The sequence below is a fragment of the Gymnogyps californianus genome, chromosome 4 (assembly GCF_018139145.2).
Source record: "Gymnogyps californianus isolate 813 chromosome 4, ASM1813914v2, whole genome shotgun sequence".
In the NCBI taxonomy this organism is placed as follows: domain Eukaryota; kingdom Metazoa; phylum Chordata; class Aves; order Accipitriformes; family Cathartidae; genus Gymnogyps; species Gymnogyps californianus.
The window spans coordinates 43,329,332-43,350,710 of record NC_059474.1 but is presented as its reverse complement, the minus strand read 5'-3'; the positions used below and the strand labels follow the sequence as shown (position 1 = coordinate 43,350,710).

General features: G+C 36.3%; 1 protein-coding gene across 3 annotated transcripts in view; it reads left to right on the top strand.

The window, feature by feature from the left end:
• Nucleotides 1-21,379, top strand: part of PALLD (palladin, cytoskeletal associated protein) — a 208,775-nt gene that overhangs the window by 65,226 nt on the left and 122,170 nt on the right. For all 3 annotated transcript variants that reach the window (XM_050895394.1, XM_050895395.1, XM_050895393.1), the window contains exons 2-7: nucleotides 7,012-7,190; nucleotides 9,492-9,558; nucleotides 10,118-10,223; nucleotides 11,167-11,241; nucleotides 13,354-13,495; nucleotides 13,811-13,834. In XM_050895394.1, the coding sequence (XP_050751351.1) occupies nucleotides 7,012-7,190; nucleotides 9,492-9,558; nucleotides 10,118-10,223; nucleotides 11,167-11,241; nucleotides 13,354-13,495; nucleotides 13,811-13,834 (593 nt within the window). The remainder of the gene's footprint in view (nucleotides 1-7,011; nucleotides 7,191-9,491; nucleotides 9,559-10,117; nucleotides 10,224-11,166; nucleotides 11,242-13,353; nucleotides 13,496-13,810; nucleotides 13,835-21,379) is intronic.

The following is a 21,379-nucleotide window of genomic DNA, read 5'->3' as shown; positions in this document are numbered from 1 at the left end:
TCTATTAAATATTTAGATATTTTTCTTACAATCACAGAGTTCTAAAAAAAAAAAAGAATGTATCCAGTTTTAAAAAAAGTTACTCCTGCAAGAAGTGAGTAGCCAGTAGTGAACATTACCTTAACTTCCTGCACAGCCTGTTATGACAGAGGGGTTTATTAATCACAAATAAATAGCTTTGGATTACATATCCAAATAAGTCATACAGCTGTACCTCTTTTCTATATGATATACTATCTCTGGTTTCTATAAAGAAAAGATTAGCATTAAACTTCTTCATTATAGGCATGGAATGTAATTCAGTTTTGTTCTTTAAATCACACTATTTTTTCCTTTACATCTAGATATTTCATTACTGCATCACATCATGCATATCTTCTAGACTTTATAAGAATGCAGGATTAACACAGACACGTGCAATTTATAACAATTAAATTTTACTAAATTAGATGGTTTTGCTTTATTAACTCATTCTTCTCTATAATTTTCCATAGTACATAGTCATATTCTGATAAATGTAAAAAAAAAAAATCAACTTCTTTATTTAAATTACTGCTTATACTGTTCCCACACCAAGGCCACATCTTTAAGACTCTCAAAAAAAAAAAAAAAAAAAAGGAAAAAATTAAGGATTTATATTTCAGGACAAATTTGTCCTGAACCTTTAATTCAGTGGAGATGTAGTCACTATTGCAAATATCTTTACTCATTTAGCTCATATCATAACGCGCACAATTGTTTTGACTAGGGTGCTCCATTAAAAATAGTTTTTTAAAAAATATAAAAAATATATTTTTTAAAAGCTTCTACACTTAAAAGTTATAAAGTGAGACCAAAAATTGCAAAGACAGAGACAAGATACAATCTTAAAAAAATTTAAGAACTTTTAAGCTAATCCTGTGATTTTAAGACAGAACAATTAATTTTTAATCAAGTCTGGCAATACTGTTTTTCTTTTGTAATTAACTGTACACAGCTATGTAAGGCTGTGGAACGTTGCAGTACTCAGAGAGAATGATATGTGCTACAGGCAGGATCTCTGCTGTAACTCTGAATATCTTGTCTGGAGCTCTCAAAAGCTCAAGATAACTTTCAGTTTGTTTCCCCAGCCAAAATGCTGAAGCAGAGCAGAATCCTTGTCCCACAGGTAAAGTGAACAGAAAGAGACTTGGAAAATCTATATAAGAACGTAGGGAAGGAATTTTCCTAATGACAGGAATAAGCTAAACAAATTATCTTTGGAGTCACTGCAGCCTGCAAACAGCAACAGAGGCCATTGCTCGCTGTTCTTGGAAGCTTTGTAGCCTGTGGCTCAGGTGGTCACATCTGTTACCTTCTGTACCCCTTCCTCTTTGCATCATTGCACAGAGCATTATGCAAAGCTTGACTTCAGAGGGAGCAGAATTAATTTGTAGGAAATGGCGGGCTGAAATGTTGATGAGTGTCTTGAAAATACAGCCATTTTGGTATTCTCTTGCCATTTTTTTCACACTTTGATAGGGCAGTTTTGGTCCCCAACTACCTAATCATGCAATTTACTCAGCTGGATGTGAAGTCCTCATTGAAATTTGTGAGAGCTTGGAGAACACTGTGCAACACCTGAAGAATCAGTTAAATTCTGAATAAGTATATAATGTATACTGTTTATAATGTAACATACTTTTTATTATAAAATTGGCTTCTGTGGTTTTCAGTATATAGAGCCATTTTCTTAATTGGAGGTTCAGGCAAAGCACCAGCATCTATATTCAGATCTTCATTTTCTTTTAAGATTACAAAATACAAATATTTAAAGTATGTATGTTGTTATTGGTAACTCTTTTATGAATTGCCCATACAAATAATGAAATTGTATATTGCATGAAAATTGAGCAGTGTGCAAAGAACATAAGCATCTGAATAATCTGATTACTGCAGTGTACTCTAAATCTTATATGGCGAAGTTGATTTCTTTTAAAAATCAAGTTAAATTCTTTAAGTAGTAATGTTTTACAGTCTGGAAGTGTTGGACAGCTTAATTTCAATGGAGAAAAAACGAAATGGAAGTTACACAGTATTGTGATGGAAACGCTGATTCTGCCAGTACAGGAAAGTCAGAGTACTTCATTTTAAATTTTCTTGCTGGACGTACTTAACACCACTAAGGATAAAATTACTTTTTAATTTACAACTTATCTCTCTGCACTTTTTGTAGTGGTCAGAGTTCCCTATTATAATTCTTCCCTAAGGCTATATCTTAAAGTTTCACTTCAGCTGCCATTTTAAATTAACTTTTAAGAGTGTGCAGAAAGGAAAACCTCTTTATTCCTCAGTGACTCTCAAAAAGCACAAGTTCCAGCAGGATTATGCATTAGAGAGAACCTTGAACTGTTTTTCTTAAGGCCCTGGTGCTTACTCAGTCAGTGTACTGTTCAACTCTGTTTATATTTTGTTCAGTCATTAAAATCCCAGACACACGTGCTTGTATGTATTTCCATGCATGGAGGGTTGTGAGGGCATAAAGAAAAGAAGAGTGGAAAAAGAAAGACATATTGTGTGAATTGCTACTTGATGTCAGTGTGCATGAACTGCTGCTCACCTGGCATCTGACTGTCCTTTTTTGTTTGCTGTTCTAGTTTTGCTGTCATACAATAATGTAGCCAGTGGAAAAGCAAAGTAGGCTTTGAAGCGTGAAAAGCAAGTATCTTAATCATTGCTCCCCTGCTACCAAACTACCTCTAGTTTGCTTCCTTGGAGTATTGACTTTCCAGTCTAGCGATTGTGTTTCAGTGTCTGCATTAAATGCTTAATTGCTATCATTTTAACATACAGTAGATACAATGTAGGTGAAAACTGAGCGTAGCTGGAGAAAAGCAAGGCAAAGAGTGGTACAGTGGAAATGCAGGCAGGAAGAGAAATAGAGGAAAGCGAATGAAGAAGAAAGTAGGAAAGAACAGAGAAATTCAGTGTAACAGAGAAATTTGGCAAGATACTTAATGACTAATAAAATGAATTCCAGTTACATAAAATGTATGTTCCCTTTATTTGATTTTTTTTGCCAGCCTTTATCTGATATCTTACAGTAGTTTCTGTTCTCTTTCAAGGGGACAGTTCTCTACAAATTTGCATGAGTGCTAGCATGGCCTGCAGGAATGCACCTAGGATGCAAGCTTGAGTTCTTATTCTGTGGACTGATATGTACACACATACGCAAAACCTTTTGTTGGTCTCTCTGCCTGTTTATTTCTATCTGCACACGTTATAAAATATTGAGAACCTACAACAAAGGAATAGGGAAATGAGTAGATAATTTTTGTACTTGGTGTCCAGAACCTGTGAAATAGATGTCTTTTTAAACCAATGTTCTCTATACAGGAAATTTTCTTTTTCGCAAAACATCTGCAGTGCGTTTGTTCCTTTGTGTTATTTTCAGTGTCTTTTGGTTTTGGTTTGGTTTGGGGTATTTTGGCTCTCCAGAAGCATTATTGCCTTCTCACAGCTAGATAGTAATCCTTTTATCCCCAAGAGGATCAGTAGGCTGGAACAGACTGGACATGAGTTAATGCTGCCCTAGTTAGCATAAAGCTGGAATTTTCTTGTAAGACTTGCTTTGTGGCTGTTTTTCTGTGTCTAGCCATGAGTCCTCCTGGTTTCTTTGGCTCAGTCTCCCTTTGATAGTGATTTGTTGCTTGCTTTGGTGATCCCTCTGCAGAAAGAGAGAATGTTTCAAAGATTTGTCTTTGAATCTTTTTCAGTCCTTAGGAGCAGAAAATCCTCTTACCATGACTATTCCAAGTGTAATGGCAGTAAGGTTCATGGGGCCTGTAGATAGCAGTTTTGTGCTCTGTAATAGCCCATACTATATAAAAGATGGAAAACTAAAATTCAGTGTGTGTTTGGGCAAAAAATTCTTCATTTATTTTTATTAGCTGACCCTTTTTTAGTTCACAAACTCTCTTGAACTGAACCGGCAACTAGCAAGTTATTGCAGGATGAGTACTTCAATTGAGTATTTTCTCATTCACTTGATTTTGATGTAATCTCCAAAAGAAATTCACTTTAATTAATCCTCTCCTTTTATCAACATGTAGATAGAAAAGAAAAAAAAATACAATTAGAAAAGGAAAGAGAATAGAACTAAGTCTACTCCAGTGTTCTTCATTTAAAGTAACTTTGCTTTTGTCCATTGTGAAGGTGAATTCTTCTTTCCACAATAAACAGTGCAGTCCCACACCAGGCCTGTTTCTCATTCATCAAACATCACCTTAATGATGGCTGAGGTAATTTTGTATCGAATTGCTTACTTACGTGTTTTTGTCTGCAGCAGACAGTGTCTGATGTAGCAGGTCAGGACTCGTTTTCAGTGGTATGTCACTGATGTGATGCAATGAGTCTCAGTCCCAACCAGTGTTGAGGAATAGCTCCCACTACTTGAGGCTGACTGTGTCTATGCATGAATCAAGGGACAGTGTAGAACTTGTCCTCCTAAGAAAACAGTTTGCTTATTAAATGTCATCTGACAAAAAAAATAAACGGATTTTTTTTTTAGGTTCATATGCTTATCACAGTTTCTTAAACATTTTGTGAGCATGGACTTCGGGAGACAGTAGAAAGCCATACAATTTGCATGAAACTAAAACGGGATCTATCTGAGAAAATAATTAAGCTTGGAGGAGAGGTTTTCCTTTGCAGGATGTTTCTGGAAAGGAAAGAAAAATAGAACTAATGGTTAAGTAGAGCCTCATATTACAGGCCTTTGTCTGTGATTGTCTAGAAATTGAATTAACCTCTCTCTTGTGCATATCATTTAAAATGTAACTTAGGAAAGGCTGCACAGAGGTTAGGACTCTGAAGGTCTAATAAGCAGAAATAGTAGCAGAGGTCCTCACACCGGGAGAAGGGAGGACTTGTGACAAGAGAGGAAAGGAGGAGAAGAGGGGGAAGAGAAATGTTAATTTTGGCAATCGAGCTGACAGAATAGATTTGTCTCCAAGCCCAAGAGTTGTAAAAGTAGGCCAAAAGGGTCTACTGAGTAAACAAATGGAAGTTTGTTAGTTCCTTCCAAAAATGATACTTTCTGTGTGTGCTGTCTGGGCACAACAGAAGACAGAAAAGGGACTTGTTAGTCTTTTAATTACAGAAGACAATTACATATGGTTTTAATGCTACTATCAACATTTTTTTGCCTTCAGGAATAAAAGATCTATTGTTCATAAACACAGAGGGCTTGCCCACAGTTCTGGGTGTTAAGGGGAATTGTCTTATATGTAAATCTGTTAGGTTCATTAACTCTGCATTCTGAAATAAGCATGAAATCTCAAGTTTTACAATCTAATATTTTCAGAAGAAAGTTTTGTAACATATTTTTAATTTCTGTTAATTACATGTAGTTTACTAATAAGAAAAAAAGAGCAATCAAAGTGAGGCAGTTCGTTTCTAAAGGCTCCTCACTGATTGTTATTGTGTGTTATTGATTGCCATCCTGTAGTGTTGCATGCTTTTACTAAATAGGTAGGGGGGTTCTGTAACTCCTTGGGGTTACTTTGGTTTTGGGGGGCAGGGGAAAATCATCTGATAGGGAGGAAAATAAAAGTTTAATTCTGAAGTATTACTGGAATGTAACTGCAAAAATTCTCTCATAAACATGTACAAACTAAAGGAAAAATATCAAATTTTTTGGTGGCAGTTTTTAAGTCTTTAAAAATTGTTTTTGAAAATACCATCATCTTTTAATTTGAACTGACTCTCCATAAATTTCTGTGGTTACATTTATTTATTCTTTTAAAAAATCGTTGCTACAGTAGGAAACTAAAAGCATATGGGGGGAAGAGAATGAAAGATCACTTTTGAAGCTTGCTGTCAAGAATTACTCATTTTGTCTTTATCGTCACCACAGCAAGATTTGAATTTTGAGGTGGCAGAGGAAGAAGAGGAAAAGGAGGGAAAAGAGACAACATGGAAAAGCACAGATTAAGATTATGGGGTGAGAGGAAGGGAAGGAAGAGTGATAAAGATCAGAGTGAGTTTGTGGGACTGCAGCTCAGAAACACTTGGCAAAATTTGTTTTCAGGACATAGTGAAAATTCGAGAATGGAAGGAAGGCTGTTCCCTAATGATTTTCCTTTAGTGACTCACCAATCTACCATCCCTTGCAAAAATGCATAGCAGCCCCTGTAAAAAAAGAACTACCCACTTCTCATACTTGCTGGGCTGCTAGAGATATGGATAAATCAGGGAGCAGCCTATGAGAATAGGACTAGCTGATATGAGGGAATCAAACAAAAAAAACGGGAGCTGGTACCTTCATGGAAGCAATGCAGACTGAGAACATGGACTAGCTCTTCAGGCAGCCTGCACTGGAAAATGCTTGATTGACCGGACGTAAACAAAAAGGCTGTGCTTTTACCTAGTAATAAATCACCCCAGATAAGTGTCTGTTTTGCCTGTACCTAAACCCAGCCCTTTTGTAAGGCATACCTTTTTGGTAGTGGAATCTGTATTATATAAATATATAAAAATCCAGTGCTAGAAAACCAGTTTATGTTCCTGATCTGAGGCAGAAGTAAACCTATTTAAAGTTTAGCAATATGTAACCTGTACCATGGGATTATATTATGTTGACTGGGCATGATAGACAAAAATCAAACATCCTGTGTGGAGAATCGGAGAGTATTAGGAAGAAGGGAGTAGCAAGTTAAATTGAAATGGATTAGACTGTGGTCAAAGCAAGCCAGTACACAAGATATGCAGAAAGCATTAATTCTACCAAAATAGGACAGGGAATAGCTTTAAATTGTAGGTGTGTACAATTTGCTTAGCATTCAGAAATGTCTCACTACCTTTTAAACAAAGTTTATTCCAGCACGTTATTTCTTTGTGAATGCCATTAAACACTTCAAAGCATCATGTGCTGATTTCAGTAGCAATTCAGATTTTTGCAGCAGAGTGTAATGTCTTCTTGTGTGCGATGAGCCTGAACCAATCTTTTATGTTATTTTTTTCTTTGTCTTTCTAAATGTGTGTGGGCTACAGATGGTTCTGTGAAGGAAAAGAACTCCAGAATACGCCTGACATTCAGATCCATTCTGGAAGTGGAGGACTTCATTCACTAATTATAGCAGAAGCCTTTGAAGACGATACTGGACGCTATACTTGCCTGGCTTCAAATTCCATTGGTTCAGATAGTACATCAGCTGAAATATTCATTGAAGGTAAGAGGTGAAATAATAAGATACTTGACACATACAGGAAAAGATAACTAAGCTGAAGTTTACTTTTGGTTCTGTATGTTTAGATTTGCTTTAGTGGTAATTTTATGGTGTTCCTTTGCTTCCCTTTAATGCAACACATTTTGAACATCACGTCATATTAATTCAGGTATTTCAAGGAATGTCCCAAGAATCGGTGGGTAGATTGCTATTTATTTATGGTACAAGTAAGATAAAGAATGGAAAAGGAGGAACAAGTAGAGCTTTTGGCATATGGTTAGCTTTTAAGTAGTACCCTCTGTAAATCAAAGATTTGACTAGTGATACCAATAATGATTTTCACGATAGCAGTAATCCCTGTCTCAGTTCTGAACTTCCTCCCAGTGCAATTAAATGTGGCTGCCCCAAATGAGTCTTCTTCAGTCATGGGTAATTGTATTATAATCCCTCATATTTGGTACACTGTCTTTAAGTCAGGTTAAAAGTCAGTCATACTGGTTTTGTCCAGAATCAACTGCTAGTAATTGTCAAAATATTTCTTGACTTCAAAATTAGTCATAATTCAAGTATTATTTTCTCTGAGGCAAGTTAATGACTTGACCATGAGTAAAATTAAGTTAATTTTTAGTGGAGGACTGTATTTTAGGCATGATTATATTCATTTAATACTGATTTTTATTTTAATTCATGCATCTATCAAACATTTTGGTAATATGTATTCTTTTACCAGTTTTGTAACTCATTAAAATTAATTTAAATGGTTAATTGAAAGCATAAAACAAATTAATATAAGAAATACTCATAACAAATCTGAATAATACCACACCAAAATTATTAAATAGCTTTTGATTAACAAAGCAATAAACTTTTTGCTATAAATTAGCTAAATCATGACAGATGTGCATTTATAGGGTTTCTTTCATTATGTTTTTTATTCTCAGAACTTTGTTATCCCACATTGGGATATAATAGCAAAATCCCCAAGACTTTTCTGAATCTTACGGATTCTAGTAAGAATTTTCTTTACAGAAGTAAGCATAATTTCAGAAATACTCAGGTATACTACAAATATATGCTACTGTGTGAAGTTACAATAACAGAAACAACACTAACAAAGAAACAGCTAGGTAGAGAGATACAGTGAATAAAACAATTCATTTTTTGAGATCTAGTAGTCTTAGTATGCAGAAGTGCTATCTTGAAGTTTTACAACATGTAACTTTGAAAGAAAGAGAATTGTAAGTCATTAGGTTCCTCCCCATGATCTTTAAGGAAACCAGATTCTCACACAAGCATTGCTTTGTACATTAATAGTCTTGATGACACTGATGCCTCATACTTTCTTCTGTGCAGCAGGCCCAGCCACACAAGACCTGGTTATCCTTTGCTCAAGAGATACTTTCATGTAGACCCACTTTGCTCACTTGACATTGCTCCTCTCTTCTTACCTTTTCTGTGCTACTTGTTGCTTTGATTTTTGTAGTCTAAACTTTGTAAATAAATAGGGTACTCGGGTACCTCAGTCCAAGCTTTGTTTCATTGAAATTAGTCTATGCTATATTATGCATATTGATTATGAATTGCTTATGATATGTATTACAAATACAGCTATGCATATGTATGCACAAATCATTTGATGAATAGTACGTACTGCATAAATGTCTAGAATAAATGTTGTGTGAAGTACCAGTTGTTAGGAAAAATTAAGACAAAGGAAATAAATGCTTTCATATTTTTTTCTTTGAGTTCATGGTATTGCCAAACACATACATTATATCAAGACTTCCACTGGCAAGAAATACCAGTACATAAATGTTATGTATAGGTTAACATAAATAGTCTGAACTGTGGAGATCGTGGGTAGCAAGTTTAGTCTGAAAATGTTTTGCTGTACTGAGTTGCTCTTACACAAGGTTGAAGATTTGTTATCTGTGCATAAGCCATATGTTTGCTTAAGCTTTAAGTTTTAACAGTCAAGTAAATAAAATTATACATTTCCAGCAGAGTAGTAGTAGTCAGCATTTTTTTTCTTTTTTGGCCATATTTGCTTCAATATGAAGGAAGACAGCTAAGAGCCTAGGGAAAACAGTTTGCAATTAAATTGGCATGGTTATGATTTCTGTAACTGTCTAAAGTACATAGTTACAATCTTTTATCAGATAAGAAAAACTGCAGTAGTTTATTACAGAGAGTTCTCAACTCTTGAAGTAAAATGCAAAAGTAGCACAGTTTTTTCTTTGGAATGTAAACATTAAATAAATCAGTAAAAGGATATGAGATTATTGAAAATACTTTCTTTTCCAGGTGCCAGTTCCACAGATTCAGAGAGTGAAAGTTTAATTTTCAAATCAAAATCTGGAGCTATGCCACAGTAAGTGTGCAAAGTAGAACCAATGCTGTGCATATGTTCTTAATAAGGGGCACTGGAAAATCTTTGGTAGTTTTAGATCTGAATAAGCATCTGGGGTGTATTTGTGTATGTCTTGTCTTTTCTCCTTCTCTCATGTGATATAAATGTGTCGTATTATAATTGTCGATTGTATTAAAGTGCTTGTTCTCTCAGAGAAGTCTGGCCCTACCCTGAGAACTCTTTTGTTGATATCAACTTTTCATATTCAGGAGTAACTTTAAGTTAACCAAGTCTTCATTTGTAATCACCCAGCCCTGTGCCTCCAAAAAAACATGCAGAGGCCTACAATTAAAGAAACAAAATACATTTTAGTTCGTATCTTAAATCAATACTTCTTCTTAGGTGTGAAAGTGTAAATTAGCCAAAGTTTGTGTTCTACTCGAGCTTCCTCCAATGTTGATCTTTTCAGCTGATAATGACATATTTAAAGGTGTAGAAAATACAAGGTGGCTTATCAGTTACAAACTAACATATTCTGATTTCAGTTCTTATAAAGTGCCTGCTGTTTCTTTTTTTTCAGGGCCCAAAAGAAAACCACCTCTGTTTCCTTGACAATAGGATCTTCTACACCAAAGTCTGGAGTCACCACAGCTGTAATTCAACCTATCTCTGTGCCTAGTCAGCAGGTATTTTTAGACACCAATTTTTAAATTAGTGAAAGTATTTTAAATTTTATTTCCAAATTCGTAAGTCCTGAAAAACTCTGTCATTTTGAGGAATTATATTATTGTACTATAAACTTACGTTATTATATTAAGAATGATGATTTTTAAAAATTAAGTATATATCTAGTGAATGGGGCATAAAAGCAAATATATATATGGATTCTTACACAGTGTGTATCAACACAGCATGTGAGATCTGGTGATGATGAAAATTACAGAGTATATCACTTAATAGTGACTTGGTCCAATTCCAAAAGAATGCAATACAAATGAATGCCTACAATATTTTTTAGCAAAAGTTTTAAATTTTGTTCTTAAATTAAATATAGCTGTAATTTCTCTGGGCCTTTTAGAGAAAATTAAATTTTACTGTCTAGAAGTTAATCAATGTTCATTAGTTTATACTAAGTTTTAATGCCACTGTGGATGACTTAGAGTTTGCATATAAATCATAAAATACAAATAAAATAAAAATCTCTGTTAGACTACACATGGTAAATTCTTTTCCCTTCCTTTGGCTAACCTTGATAAGCTTTTAGGTACCTGGATTTATTTATTACTACGTCAGTCAAGGGATGTAATAACAGCAGAGGCAAAAATGGTTCAGTGCAAAGGACTTACTTGAATGATATTAACAGGAGTCAAACTCTCAAAATACTTCAAGGCAAAGATAGTTGGATACAAAAATTCCCATGGGAAGTATAGAAGCCTCTAAAGCTTGCATTTTGATTTCAGAAGTATAACAGATGTGAAATAGTGATGTCACTCAAGAAGCGTGCTAGAACGAGAACACTATAATAAGACTGTGCATTTGAGAGTTTGCATTATTGCATAGATGTATGCAGGCCATATTATTGAAACCAATATTCTTTCCATTTTATAGCATTGTTGCATTGCTTTGCAGGTTCAAAGCCCTACTTCATACCTGCACCGTGTGGATGGACCCAAGCCTATCTATTCTGCACCCATTTTTACAAAGGTAGTTTTTATCCATTATGATTTTTATATCATACTCCTAGTCCAGAAGGAAATATCAAAATGATATGTCCTAATGCAGGAATGTTTGATCGTGTTAAAACTTTTACAGTTTTCATTATCCTTTTCCGTATTAATTACTTCCTAAGAAAATACTTCGCCACTGCAACAATAAAGTTCTTATGCCTTCTACCCTACTAAAATCACTAGTGGAATTACATGAATACTCTGTACGTGTTTATGTCCATGACTGTCCTCCATTGAGAAATCTTTGTAAAATAAAACAAGGTAGGCACCAATTACACATCATAGTCATGGTAAAGCCTCATTCACAATAATCTATCTACTGACAAGAACAAATAACACAGGCTTTTTTACTTTGTTTTAGAAAAAAATCCACGCAGCTATGTTAGTTAAAAAAGCAATTCAGATATTCTTCATTGGGATGTCTTGTAAAATGTAAGGCATGGACTTGCTGGAAGGGAAACTTATATTCAGTAATTCTTAAGTAATTATTTAAGTCAATATTTATCTTCACATTCATCCCAAATGAAACTTTAGAACTGGGAATTAGGTAACAGCAAAAAGAAGGACGGCATATTTCCCTAATCTCTAAAATACAACTTTAATCGAAAATATGATTTTCATTTTGCCTTCAAACCATCATTTCCGTAGCAGTAACTATTATTTAGTCACCATTTGTTGAAGCCAAAATGAAGAAAAAAAGGTATTTCTGGTTATTGCTTCAGAAAAACAGTTGACTAAAAGCTAATATGAACAGCAAGTAGTTTTGCCTAGAGATAAGTAAGAGTAAGCCCTGTTCTCCACAACTGTCTAGCCTGGCTCCATCATATCCCTTTCTCATGTCAGGAAAGGTCTGATTCTATCCCTCTTAATTCTGCACTGATACAGCAGGTATTAGAGGAGAGTGAATAGTAGAGGTGCAAGGGGTTAGAGAATGTGGTTACTGCAAGGTAGGGAGGCAGGCAACTTCCTAGTAAGAGTTGGAAGTAGGAGAAATCCAGCCCTCATTCAGAAACTACCAAAGCAATCAAAACTCCACTGTTCCTTCCCAATCCTCATACCTCTTGTCCCTGAAATCCAATATTAACTGGCTTAAGCCAGCTGGGACATACCAAACCAAAACAACTTCAATTACAGAAGAAATGAACCAGATATGAACAACAAAAAATATACTTACCCAGCTTCCTGACGCAAATTTCTTTCTATACAAACTTCAGGGAACAACCCAAAGATTTCTAGGTTTCCGTGTAAAAAAATTCTTATCTATTTGATTAACTAGAGATCTGTCAATAGTAACTAGGGATAACTCTGATCTTAGACCTAACTTCAAGTGCTTTGCTGCATCAAGGCCTAGAACTTTATTAATAAACTAGAAAGGGAATGAGATAACCAGTACAGTTAAAAAGACTTTTTGATTTATAATCTTAAGATAGATAACAAAGGCAAAAATAGTGGCTGTCTCCTGTCAATTCTGTTACTTAAAGTACTGTGCTTCTCCTCTCTCACTGTAGTTCTTCATCAAAGGTTTAGACTCTTCCTGAATTTTTTCAGATGTATATAAGAATTTATTAGAGCCATCATACTGTCTCAGAAGCTATCCATACACAAGATAATATGTCCTAATCATATTTGTGTCATCTATTTTTGCCTGATTGGTTATAAACGGCTCAGAGGAAAAGCAACTCCACATTCTGGAAGTTGACCTAAAAGCAGCACAGCTACTCTCAGGACCAAGTCAATCAGTGTGTAGCTAGTTGCAGAATCTTCATTTCACTTTGTGGAAGAAGGATGAAAAGTGAAAGGTCAGACTGCAACTATCTGCTTGTGATGGTCTGAGGAATTAAATACTTTTACACCTTTTCCATCTTTGGTCATATTAAGAATGTACTTGAAAATAACAAATTCAGTCATTTTTAACTATATAGCTGATATATTAAATTTAATCAGAGTGAAAATACAGCTCACAGAAAATGTCTATTGCAAAAATGTAATGACACAATAAAATAAAGTTGAAATACAAAGGGAAGAAAAGACTATTTTTAAGAATGAAAACTGCTCCCAGTTCATTTGAATTTTGATTGTTATATTTCAGGAGCTACAAAACTCCACAGCATCTGAGGGACAAGTCGTGGTATTGGAATGCAGGGTCAGAGGACCTCCTCCCATTCATGTTAAGTGGTTTCGACAGGGTGTTGAAATTCAAGATTCTCCAGACTTCAGAATTCTCCAAAAAAGTAAGACAATATCTGAAGTGGCTACTTTTGATATGGGGTGTGAAAGATCATGAAATTAGCCTGTCAGGATTGAGTTTTGGATGGAGTCCTCTCTTCCTCACATTTCAGTGATTATAATGGCTAGAAGTAATAATTGAACTACTGTTACCAACAGACAAGTTAAGTCTTCCTTATTTGGTAATGTGTCTGCACAGATTCCATACTTGTCTACAGTATTTCAGTATAATATGTTCATTCAGTATACTGTTGTTTATTAATGTAATCTCTAATACCATTTTTCTTGTTTGTTTCCCCTCCTTATGATGTGATATGCAGAGCCACGATCTGCAACTGAACCTGGTAAGAATCATATGAAAAAATAATCTCTTGATTCACTAGCTCTTTGAGTTTGTACTGAAGCCATAAATAGAAAAGTGTTTCTGCTGAGCGTTGGTAATATGAAACCCCCTTAAAGACAATGTTTCTTTATCACACCTTCCATACTCTACACTGTCCTTTAGATCAATTCCTTTATTAGTTAAACAGTAAATTCCGTTTAGACCAGCAAGGAGAGTCTCACAGCTTAAACTTTGAAGCAAACTTCATTCTCAGAAAATGAGCAGTTTGCACGCTACTGAGGAAAAAGAACAAATCCCACAAAATTCCATTACCGAAATTGTACTCGTAAGAGTTTCGTAACACCCAACCACTAAATGCTAGTTTTGCCAATCTAGCTTGGCAGATGTGAAGTGTCTTAAATGGAAGTAAAAGCTGATCCTCAAAAACAAGGGCACATTGAATTTTTCTAGCCTATTCACAAGATAAGTCCTAGATTTCAGCAAGCAAAAAGTGTTCTTCCAACTACAGGTTTTCTCTCGCTTCTTCTTTTTCCCATTATACATCATTATATGCTGTGGTAGTTTCTTGAATAGTAAGTGGATGCTAAAAGACTGAGAATGTTTGTTCTTTTCTTTAATGTTTCTAAGTCAAACAACATGTAGAAGAGAAGACAGTGATACAGTCTGAGCCTTGCTTTAACAGGGTGGCTGGTTGTGCTTGACTATGCTTGAATTTGGAGAGAGTTTTAATTATGGAGTAGGAAGATAAAACAGAAAAGTTTTCTATCTAAGACCTGGGTATTCCCAAAGAGTGTCTCTGAACTGAAGGACCTAGCAATCAGGGGATGTTTTAAACTTTGAGGGGTTGCATTGGCAGTCTTTGACTGCAGGGAAAACAGACTTAGCAGCTCAGTGGTGCTTGTAAAATAGCAGTGTGGCTATGAGGACACAGATTAGGAAAAAGCAGTGAAGTGTTAATCCTAGGAGAAACGCAGCGTTCTCTTAGCTTTCATGGAAAGGAGAGGAGGTGAAGAGGGAAAAGGCTTCTACTTTTCTTTGTCAGTTATTTACTAATTTTCTTACTGCTTCACAAAATTGTTATATACTTATTTTACTTCATCACCATCATAGAATCATAGAATGGTTTGGGTTGGAAGGGACTCAACCATTAAAGATCATCTAGTTCCAACCCCTCTGCCATGGGCAGGGACACCTACCACTAGACCAGGTTGCTCAAAGCCTCATCCAACCTGGCCTTCAACACTTCCAGGGAGGGGGCATCCACAGCCTCTCTGGGCAACCCGTTCCAGTGCCTCACCACCCTCACAGTGAAGAGCTTTTTCCTCACTTCTAATCTAAATCTACCCTCTTTCCGTTTAAAGCCATTACCCCTTGTCCTATCACTACACACCCTTGTAAAAAGCCCCTCTCCAGCTTTCTTGTAGGCCCCCTTTAGGTACTGGAAGGCTGCCGTAAGGTCTCCCCGGAGCCTTCTCTTCTCCAGGCTGAACAACCCCAACTCTCGCAGCCTGTCTTCATAGGAGAGGTGCTCCAGCCCTCTGATCCTCTTCGTGGCCCTCCTCTGCACTCACTCCAACAGGTCCATGTCCTTCTTATGTTGGGGGCCCCAGAGCTGAATGCAGTACTCCAGGTGGGGTCTCATGAGAGCAGAGTAGAGGAGCAGAATCACCTCCCTCGACCTGCTGGTCACACTTCTTCTGATGCAGCCCAGGATATGGTTGGCTTTCTGGGCTGAAAACGCACATTGTTGGGTCACGTTGAGCTTCTTGTTGACCAACACCCCCAAGTTGTTCTCCTCAGGGCTGCTCTCAATCCACTCATTGCCCAGCCTGTATTTGTGCTTGGGACTACCCCGACCCATGGGCAGGACCTTGCACTTGGCCTTGTTGAACTTCATGAGGTTTGCATGGGCCCACCTCTCAAGCCTGCCAAGGTCCTTATGGATGGCATCCCTTCCCTCCAGCATGTTGACTGTACCACACAGCTTGATGTCGTCGGCAAACTTGCTGAGGGTGCACTCGATCCCACTGTCCGCATTGCCGACAAAGATGTCAAACAGCGCCAGTCCCAATACTGACCCCTGAGGAAGACCACTCGTCACTGGTCTCCACTTGGACATAGAGCCGTTGATTGCAACTCTTTGAGTTGTATGTCATACATATACATATACACACACACACATGCATGCTTTATCCTGACAGTTAATATTATTAATTGTGGTGTGCAGCATCATCACCTCTAGTAACAGCTGACGCCCAGAATACATGTGACTGAATGATTTGATTTATGGAGGCTTGAAATGTGAGCCATGTGAAGGAAAGAAGAGTGCTGGAAAACCAAATTAACCTGTAATGAGGAATTAAAACATGTTCTAGTGCTAACAATGGGCTATTGGTAGTTTATAATCATAACCCAAACTTTAAGGTTTAAAAATTGTAAGTTACAGTACAAAACTGTTTGAGGAGAATTTTAATATCATATCAAGCCTTTGGATATGAAAAGAAATAAAGGAGAACAGATTTGTGTTTAAATGTGTTCAGTTCTGTATCTTTCTTGGAACATTCTCCTGTAATATATATTACAAAATAAGTCTCCCAACTTAGCTGTTTTCTTGATATCTTTAAAAAAAAAAAAAAAAATCAGATCAATGGGTTGACTTTTTTCCCCTTCCCAGAGAAACTTATTTCCTGTCCAAGTAGTAACATCTTTTCTAGATTTAATCTACCAACGCTATGAGAATAGTACCTAGTATATCTAGCTCACTGTTACTAGGAGCTTCTTTTCTGCAAAATCACTTGAACTGCATTCACTCTCTCCTTTAACATGATAGAAAGCATCTGAAAGGACTGAAACTTTACTCAAAAGTTTCTATGAAGTCTAAATTTACTAGCATATGTTAGGGTTTTTCTTTTTAATATCTAATTTGAAACCGTTCTGTCAAAACTCACAATCACCAATAATGTTTGCTTAGTTTTGGTAATCTTTTTTTACCCCTTCACCCCCTTTAGGAAACATAATGTGTATAATGCTAGATGAACAAAATATTTTAGAGTAGGAATGCAGTGTTTTCTAGTAGAAAGGAGAAGCACTTTTTTGCTTGAGACAAAAGGTTCACATTCCATTGTGTGAATAGTTGAGTACAAAGGAAATCATATATTATGCCCTTGCTAAAGATTGCTAAAAAAAGATATTTTTTTTTCCATGGACAGCTAAGTAATTTTCAGTATTGTTAGTTGCAAGGTTCGTATAGCCTATCTGACAGATACTACTGTGGAATAAGGAAGAATATTCATGATAGTTCACAAAGCTAACAATTTTCTTTCCTAACTACTACCTGAAATGGGAAATAGAAGGTGGGATTCTGAGTCCAAAAAGATCATCACTTTGCCAGCCCTCTCACTTTGCCAGCCCTCTCACATACATGCACCATCACATTGATGGTGCTGAATGCTGTCCTTCCCATGTCTGGTTAGCTTGCAGACCATGGGAGAAGGTACATGCAGCCTTCTAAAGAGTACTAGAGAATGGATCCTTACATGAAAGGTGCATTTCTTGAGTTTGCACAGGTACAGAAAAGTTATTTAATATCAAGGTATCTCATACCACTCTCAGGTGGTAAGGCAAGAGTAGGAAGGCATCTCAAAATACTATTTTGGTATCTGTATCGTTGCGGTTTAATAGACATAACAGTAGTGAATGCCTGACAGCAGTCTGTCTTTTTTTTCATGCTTGTAATTCTGTTGTAGTATATATTTATAAGCACCTTCCTGCTACCCAAAACCTATGAAAGAGTTTCAGTTTGGTATTTTGTTCTCCCTGGATTCACTGAGCTAAGTACTATCCCTGTAAGATTTGTGCATGTATCAGTTCCTACTAAGCCCTATTAAATAATGTGCAGTGTCTTACTCTCCACTAAAATTAATGACAGTACAGTTATTGGCTTATTTGTGTAGGAATTGACTCTGTGCGTGCAAAGGGAATGTAAATAAAGTTTGGGCAAAATGTAAATATTTCCTTTTGGCATAAATGATGAGCAGTGTTTTGTGTATTAGTAGTAATACTGGTAATAAGTAACACTGGTTTTTAGGATGTCAGGAAGGATCTTAAAATTTCTACAACAGGAATTTGGGTGGGTACCAGAAACGTAATAGGTACAGAACTGGTTTGTGATGCAATTCATGCTCTAAGAAGCCAGAGAAAACAATACCTGCAGAGGAAATTGTTCATAAGCAACCACAGAACTGCTATTCAGTGCAGATGGTGAATATGTGTGCAAGATTGATAGGGAAACTAACATGCCTATACTAGATAAGTATTCAGAATTTTGAAAGATGGACATGATTTATAAAAATTTTTCCAAGCATACAACTTCCGTGGATTTTTACATAAATTCTAACAAGTTGTAGTGTGACTTTAATTGCTGGTTGTCAACCAAAGTCCAACCGTCAATAAACACTTCACAGTGATCAAAAACATTGGTTATCCTTTGCTAGGTCAGTACTAATGAGTTAAAAGAAAAATGTTCCATGAACTCACACAGGTAAGAAATTAAGAAGCAAGGGGTGGGTTTTGGCTACTTTTTTTGGGTACATTCTATCTACCCTAATGTGTTTTGCACTCCTTTTTCTGTCTAGACAGAAATCAGTTTGCATCACAAATCTCTCCAGACTGCTTTGTGAATTAATAGCTAGTCAGATTACTTAAAGCCAACATCACAGTTTGTCAAATTACCTGCTCTGTACTTCTTTCTTGGACGTTTTAACTTTATACTGACTGAACCTTTCAAAGAACAGGCTGCCTGAGAATGAAAAATCCCATGGAGTCATTTGCCAGCTGTTGATATTTTGACCATTACTCAGCTGTCTGGAGGCAGCCACAAACTGTATTGAATTACATTAAAACAATTGTCTAATGGCATGTAAGAAGAAAACTATATGAAGTAATTTTTCTTAAATTGCCAGGGAATTGCCACATATACATGCTTTTTTTTCCTAAGCACAATACTGTGTATGTTCACCAAAAACGTCTCAAAAGATAGTCATCCCTTCTCTTGCATTGTGCTTTCTTGTTCCCTGTTTGGCTGCTGTGTTGCAAAGTTTCAACTCCAGTAAGTAACTCCCTTAGAAATCCCACCCCTATTTCTGCAGAATGTTTGAAACTGAAAATATATGGCTAATGTTACAGAAATCCTTACTGCCTCTCCACACCAAGAAAGTCAGCTTTCTGATAGCTGATGAAATTCAAAACACAGAAACTTCAGTAGGTCAGCATGCATGTTGGATCCTTGCATTTTTTAGTGAAAACAAAAGAATTATGATTAAGAGTCTGTCTCCCTCTTTCACTGCTAAGCAGCAAACAAGGGCCTGAAGAGAGCAATCTCCAATGAGCTATAGCTCAAGATGCCGAATGAAGAGAAAAACTGAAAATAAGCTAAAATTATCCTTCATTAAAGGTGGTCTGATCAACCTATGCACTATTGCTTGTCAATTATGTTTTCAATTGTACTCTGCATTCCCAAGGTACCTACAGAATTCTGGTCCTGTCAGTGACCCCATCTTAAGTCTGACTGCTATGACTGTCCTTGCTTGTTGATGCTTCCAAATTCAAAGTAAACCTCTGATCTTTTTTGTACTATACAATTTTTTAAAAATTGCTGCTATTCCTCTTCAATTGGAAATAGTTAAAGCTTATTGCGGTACATTAATCATCACAGTTACATTGCTGAATACATTGATTTCAGCTTTGATGTATACACCCGACAACTTCAAACTAGCTGGCTTAGGCATCTACAGCATCATAACTGCCTTAGTGTAAGCTTTAGCATAAACTTTTCCTTGACCCTGATAAATGACTTAATTTCTCCTCAAACCTGAACACTGCTTTAAGGACTAAAGTCCATGCTGCCATAGCAGTATTCCTGTTTATTATACCTGAACTGGCTAGATAGCAGCCATCTTGGGTATTGATTTCATATCCTGTAACCTAGGTTCTGTACCCTAAAACTGCATTATACTGCCCACAACCACATTTGCTGTTGTTCAGTTTTCTTCTCAGTATTTTGTAAGTGCTGTTTGAGATATCTTCAAACACAGTCAGTTCTGTATACCTTTTAAAAACTTGTCTCTTCATTTCTTGAGTGGCATAAAACCTATTAAATAAGCCAGAACTGCTGCCTGACTGGGTAAAGGTGTATACAATAGTGATCATCAGAAACAGGTAACTTAAATACTTTTTTCATTGTGTTATTGCAAGTTAAGGCATCTACAGGTCTGCAATACTACCATCTATTATGCTACTCTGCATATTCAATTCTTCTCTATTTTCACACTTCCCCATTCTCTTTGTATAAAAGATGCACAGATACCTAAACGAGAAGTTGTTACGTGATGGGCATACTGCTTTGCCGTTAAACTGTAGTTAAACATCTGATGGCTAGGGGAACAAGAGGGAGAATAAGAGACAAGTTGTCTACAAGATGGCAGGGTTGTGTTTGGTTGGATTTTTACCAGGAAACCACCACTGTGACTACCCACTGTCTTTGTGTAGCAGAAAACTTATGGCTTTGGACCTACATCTATAGAAATAGCTCTGTTCATTGCATCATAATGAACAACTACTAATAAAGGACCATACTTATTTCTCAGGACTGTATGTGCATTACAGTGGAGGAAGCTAATGATCACATTTGGAGATGAAGGTGCAGATTAAGAACTACTTTACCTTTAATGTAATACATAGAAACATTCTGAAGTAAACACATTGCCAATGATTGCATTTGTTAAAATGCAACAGTTTTGTGTCTTACCAAAGATTATTCTTCCTAATGGACTCATGAACCATAAAGGGAAAGGATTACTCTGTAAAATGTAATCTTTCTTTCTAAATAACTGACAAAATAGTCAAGTACTTGCATGCCTAAGCATTTTACATGTTTCAGTGAACAGGATGCTTTTGTATTCATTTAGTCAAGTGTTAAATATGTTTTAAGGCCCTGAGAACAGCATTTCAGAGCTGCTTTCTGGAACGCATTTTTGTGATGAAATTATTTGTCAGCTGATGATTGCCGGGAAGTAGAACAGACATTATTTACTTCAAATCATCAGATTCTACTTCGCACAGTAACAGAAAGAAAAATAATTACATAAGTCAGGATGTAAAGCTAGAAAAATATTCGGAGCACTATGCATCCAGAGTGTGTTACAGAGGTCTTTAAAGAACATTTCTTTTGTCAAATTAGTGTTATATTTCTATGCTTTCTGCAGTAGTAAGCCTTTTAGCAAGGACCTGGAGGTCAGTGATTCTTGGTTTGAGGGGAGCAAAATGAATAAAGACAATGGCAATGTGTTGCTCACACGTGCTTTTTGCCCAAGCTGCCTCTTGATTAGTTCTTAGGGTTTTTTATGTTTTCAGTTTAGCCAGTTTTCTCATGATTGATCACAAACGTGTTGTAGTTTGCTCATCCGGCTGAGAAGACTGAGTTTGAAACTCTGATTATATTTTCATCACTAATTTATTTTCAATTTGTTTTACAAGGATTACTGCAATT